This window comes from Benincasa hispida, chromosome 6, assembly GCF_027475165.1.
Source record: "Benincasa hispida cultivar pf3 chromosome 6, pf3_genome.v1.1, whole genome shotgun sequence".
Lineage (NCBI taxonomy): Eukaryota > Viridiplantae > Streptophyta > Magnoliopsida > Cucurbitales > Cucurbitaceae > Benincasa > Benincasa hispida.
Genome location: NC_143483.1, coordinates 1,238,736 through 1,243,728, shown reverse-complemented (window position 1 = coordinate 1,243,728; position 4,993 = coordinate 1,238,736). Strand labels below are relative to the sequence as shown.

General features: G+C 31.7%; 1 protein-coding gene across 1 annotated transcript; it reads right to left on the bottom strand.

The window, feature by feature from the left end:
* Nucleotides 1-515: 515 nt before the first annotated feature.
* LOC120080333 (cytokinin hydroxylase-like) lies at nucleotides 516-4,693 on the bottom strand. Its single transcript, XM_039034977.2, has 5 exons — nucleotides 4,274-4,693; nucleotides 3,949-4,175; nucleotides 3,538-3,779; nucleotides 2,356-2,737; nucleotides 516-1,304 (listed from the first exon to the last, which is right to left on the bottom strand). Exons 1-5 carry the CDS (start codon nucleotides 4,563-4,565, stop codon nucleotides 876-878), a joined length of 1,572 nt encoding a protein of 523 aa, XP_038890905.1. The 5' UTR covers nucleotides 4,566-4,693; the 3' UTR covers nucleotides 516-875.
* Nucleotides 4,694-4,993: the final 300 nt, after the last annotated feature.

The window sequence follows — 4,993 nt, the reverse complement described above, 5'->3', positions numbered from 1 at the left end:
TTAGAAGAAAATGCATAATGTTTTGGTGTATGTTTTTGTTTATATTATTAATAAAGTTTTGTTTTGGAGCATGTAAAAAGTCATAGACACCCTAGACACCCTGTCTAAGAGAGAAGCTTCAATATAATAACCTCTAAACTCCAAAGTAGTGCATTTGAGGCCAATTAAGAAGCTGCTGGCTTTGACCTGTAATGTAATTAACTCACTTTTTGTTCCATTTTTCTTATATTATACATTTTTTCTTCCAACAAAAAAAACTTATGTCCTTTATTCAATATAATAACCTCTAAACTCCAAAGTAGTGCATTTGAGGCCAATTAAGAAGCTGCTGGCTTTGACCTGTAATGTAATTAACTCACTTTTTGTTCCATTTTTCTTATATTATACATTTTTTCTTCCAACAAAAAAAACTTATGTCCTTTATTCAAGTCAATTAATCCAATATAATTCAACTGAGATACATTATAATTTGTTAACGATTAAAATGTCGAATAATAATTAAAAAAGAAGAAGGAAAAAAAAAACGGTTGCCTCTATTTAATATTGCTCAAAATATAACATTACAACCAAACTTCATATTCTCCCACATCTCTCTTTCTCTTCACAATGACAAAAACAGAAAGAGAGAGCAAAAAGAAAAACAAAAACAAACGAGTGAAAAATGACCAAATCTCTCTCTCGTCTCAAAAAGGAAAAAGAAACTCTACCTTAGAGAAAATTTATTAAGGAAAAGTACTTGAGTGCATTCTACGCTACACCCATCTATTTCAGCTGTCCAATCAATTCTTTTTTTTTTTTTCCTTAAATTATTCTTTCTAGTGTCTGGTTGGAACGAGGTACAAAAAGATGGGTGCAACTCACGATGCATTCAAGTATTAACTCTGTGTATTCAAAGGCTTCAAACAAACTTGAACGCCGTATTTAGGTTTTATAGTGAGGACGACAACGGGTGCATGTCGGTATTTATCGGAGATCGTGAAGCTAAATTTGGAGATGAGCATAGCCAAGATGATCTTAGTTTCCATAAGAGCAAAAGATTGGCCAACACAATTGCGAGGGCCAGAAGCAAAAGGGATGAAACCACCAGAAGTAAAAGCTTTTGAATTGGCAAATCTTTCTGGATTGAATTCATTTGCATCTTTTCCCCATATTTCTTCACTATGATGAATGGCTAACACTGGAATCCATATTGATAATCCTTTTGGGATCTCTAAATCTCCAAGTTTTATATCTTCAAATGCCATTCTTGGAAGAATACTTGCTGGTGGGTATAGTCTTAGCGATTCATTTATCACCATACCTAACTGTAATTAAGGACAAATAAGTAAATGTACACGAATAAAAAGATATAAATAATTATAATCGGAAAAAATTTGGATGCAGTTACGTAGAAAACACTCGATAAAAATCCGTCATGTGATCAATACTTTTAAAATATTCAATTATTTTTATTTTGTAAAAGGTTGTACCTAATCATGTCTATATATGAATATTTATTTATCAAACAAATGTAAGGGTAAATAAGTAAATGTACAAGTATTTCCTTATATTGTAATAAAAATATGTTAATTAAGCTCATTTAAATCCATAAAAAAAAATTGTAAATGGTAAAAGATTGACCATGTGTTTATGAGTTTTAATGTCTTTTCAGGGCCAACTGAAGTGGCTACAACAATCATTAGTTTTGGTTAAGTGGAATATTTGGATTTTAATTAATTAATTAATTAATTTTCTTCTAAAATTTGTGAAAATTCAGTTGAGGAAAAAGACATTTATAAGTGGTGTGCCATGAAGTAAGCCATATTAAAATGAACTAGGGTCCCACCCACAATCTTTTTTTTCCTTCCATAAATTAATTTATCTATTTAGTTTATAATTTTTATTTGTTCAAAATTAAATCCATAAATTTTTATCTTATTTGGTTATCTACCTTATGTTTTAAAAAATCAAACTATTTTTTTTTTAAAAAAAAATTATTATTATTTTTAACATTTAAATAAAAATTCAATTCTTTTACTTAGAAAAAATAGAAAATGGTAATAAAAAAAATAAAATGATTGCAAAACTCAGGCTTCCTTTTCCAAATTATAAAATTCTTTTGAAAAATCTTCTATTATAGCTGAAAAGACAGTTTGGGAACCTTAGTGGGTTATCCATCCCCCACTTTTTTAGGATATTAAATTTTCATCTTCTTATTAATAATTTTTTTGGGCTTTATATTATAGTAATAGAAAAATGTTATATAAAATACAAATAATAAGAAATTTTAACTTGCTTTAAAAGGGTGAAAAACTTGATTATCACATTAAATTTTTAAAAAATAATTTATAAAATTAAAATCTCGACATTTCTTACCAGAGAAAGTTTGGAAAGATGATGAAACGAGGGCGTTTCAGAACCACAGATAGCGATAACTTCGGCTCGAAGTTTGTGTTGCCAAGAAGGGTTAGTAGCTAATAACATGACAGTCCAAGTGAGCAAAAGGGCAGTGGTTTCATGGCCAGCAAAGAAGAATGTTTTGCATTCATCCATTATAATTTGCAAATTCAAACTCAAACCATTCCCATCTTTTTTCTTTTGCATTTCATTTAGCAACATTCCCAATAAATCATTCCCATATGAACTGCTTCTCCCAATTTCCACACAATCCCTTCTGCTTTGTATTATCTCCATTAACAATTCCTCCACTTTCCCTTTCAATGCCTTTATTTCTCTGTTATATTTACTTGGAAAAAACCTGCCAAAAACCCAAATTAAAAACTACCCATCATCAAAATATTACTCTAAAATAACATTCACTTTTATGTGTTTGAATTCTTTTTTTTTTTTACTTAGATACATTATGGGTTGCACACGTTCTATAGTATACATCTACTAGTATATATCTACTAGAATTATACGGAAGAATAAAAACTTAAAAAAATTTTAAAAAGAAAAAAATTTGTCACATGACAAATTGTACCTAATAACCTTGTTTGATTGAAAAAATGTAATTTATGATGATTTGATAGCTCTTAATAATAGTTGTTTTTTCCGACCAAAATCGAGTTAATAGTTAGAAAATTAATGTTACAAGAAATCGAGCTTAAGAGGTCGTTGAAATGTTGTAAGTGTGACTTGATCTAAAACGATGCATTAAGAGATCAAACGAAGCAATTGCACTCGTGATAATACAAAAAAGACGAAAATGTCCTTAAAACTACAACATTGCACACCCAAGTTTTTTTTTATCATGAGCTAATATTTTTGTTCCAACAATAAAAGAGAAAAGAGATCAAAATGAGCATAGGACACTCACATAATGTTTGCATTATCAATCTTAAAATTATAAGTTCAATTCTACACTCCACGATGGTAAAAAAAAAAAATTAACAAAATGTAGCTAAAAAAAGAGAGTGAAAAGAGAGTGAAAAAAGAGGAGAGAGAAGAGAGAAATTAGATTTTTTTTTTAAAAAAAAAAATGAAAATAAAGCCATGTCAAAGGTTAGCACTGTCAGCATTAAAAAAAAAAAAAGGAGAAAAGAAAAAAATTGTTACCGGCTACCGGGAAGACAGAGGTGGCGGCTGGCCTGGGCACAGAGATGCTGTAAAACAGTAAGTAAATGAAAGATTTGTTTTCCCTTTTCGTAACTGCTTTCAAACTCCGTTCTCGATATTATATCCGCCGTTAATCTTGTCATATACTCGCCGATTTCAAATTCTGATCGCCCCGATTTCACCTCATTTTCTATTGACTCCAGCATCTCCCTTGTACACTCCACCATATACCCCGCATAACTCTGAAAAAACAAAACAAAACACTAAAATTCAAATCCAAAAATAAAAATAATAATAAATAATCATTTATTCGTGTTCTTAAATCATTTACGCTAGAAGTTGGATTTCCCCACTCACATATTATAATTTTTTTTTTTTTAAAAAAAAAAAAAACCACAAAAGCGTACGGACCTTAAGTCGGTCACCGACAAAAGCGGGTGCGACAATATGGCGTTGATGGAACCAATTTTGGCCGTTGGCCATTAAAAGACCACGGCCAATAAAGTGCTTAGAGCCTTGTTGTTGAAGCCATGACTTGCCCGAAACGGCGCTGTATTTAGACAAAAGCTCTTTTATCAAATCCGTTTCTGTCAGACACATTCTTGGCTCAATCCCATTCCAAAATATAAATCTCTTCCCTGAAAAGATGAAATAAAATAAATTACTTAACGATGATAATCGTCGCAATGCAAATAATTTGAGGGTCATCATCATGATTGACTCATCATCGACGTACCAAACTGGGTGGACCAGGCGAGGAAATGAGGGAGGAGACGGGGGACGAGGTCGTGAGAGATGGAAGGCATGTCGGAGGAGGTGGATTTGGAGAGGAGGGCGGCGACGTCGAGGATGTTGCCGAGGAGAGGGCGGGGTTTAGGGCCGCGCACGCCTTGCTTTGCCATCTTGTGCTTGATGCGTCTAGGAGTGAAGCAGTAGCAAGAAAGGGTGTCGTATAGTAAAGAGAAGATGAAAAACGACGTCGTTAGGAGAACTAGAGTTGTAAGGAGGAGTGGCAACATGATGGGCATTGAGAGATCAGAGAGGGTATAATAAGTGTTTTGAATTTATTTATATATATAAAACTTAAATTTTGCCAAACACAGAAGAGAGATTCAGAGTTGGGGAAAAGGGAGAATGCCAAAGATAGAAGAAAGACATGCACATATAAATCGTGAGCACATCTTATGTGAACTTTGCTTCCTGGGCCCTACTTCCAACAGTTTTATTACTATTTTTATTTTTATTTTTTTAACATTACCGGTGAAAGATCGAATCGTTGACCTCTAGAGAGGAAGGATTTAAACTCACTTTTTAACTATTTTAAGATTCAAGTTTAATTGTATCTTTTTTCTGAATTTTTATTTCTATTTTTTGTATAATAATTTCTTAATGTATTAAAATTGAATTTTTCGAGATCTACTAGATATAAAATTGAAAGTTTAAGAATTTATTATAA

What these genes read in the sequence shown, in the direction of transcription:
- LOC120080333 (XM_039034977.2), bottom strand. Translation starts at nt 4,565, where the DNA reads ATGCCCATCATGTTGCCACTCCTCCTTACAACTCTAGTTCTCCTAACG. An exon ending in CGCCTGGTCCACCCAGTTTG is followed by an intron (nt 4,176 to 4,273) that starts GTACGTCGATGA and finishes TCATCTTTTCAG; the next exon opens with GGAAGAGATTTATATTTTGG. An exon ending in CTCTGTCTTCCCGGTAGCCG is followed by an intron (nt 2,738 to 3,537) that starts GTAACAATTTTT and finishes GGTTTTTGGCAG; the next exon opens with GTTTTTTCCAAGTAAATATA.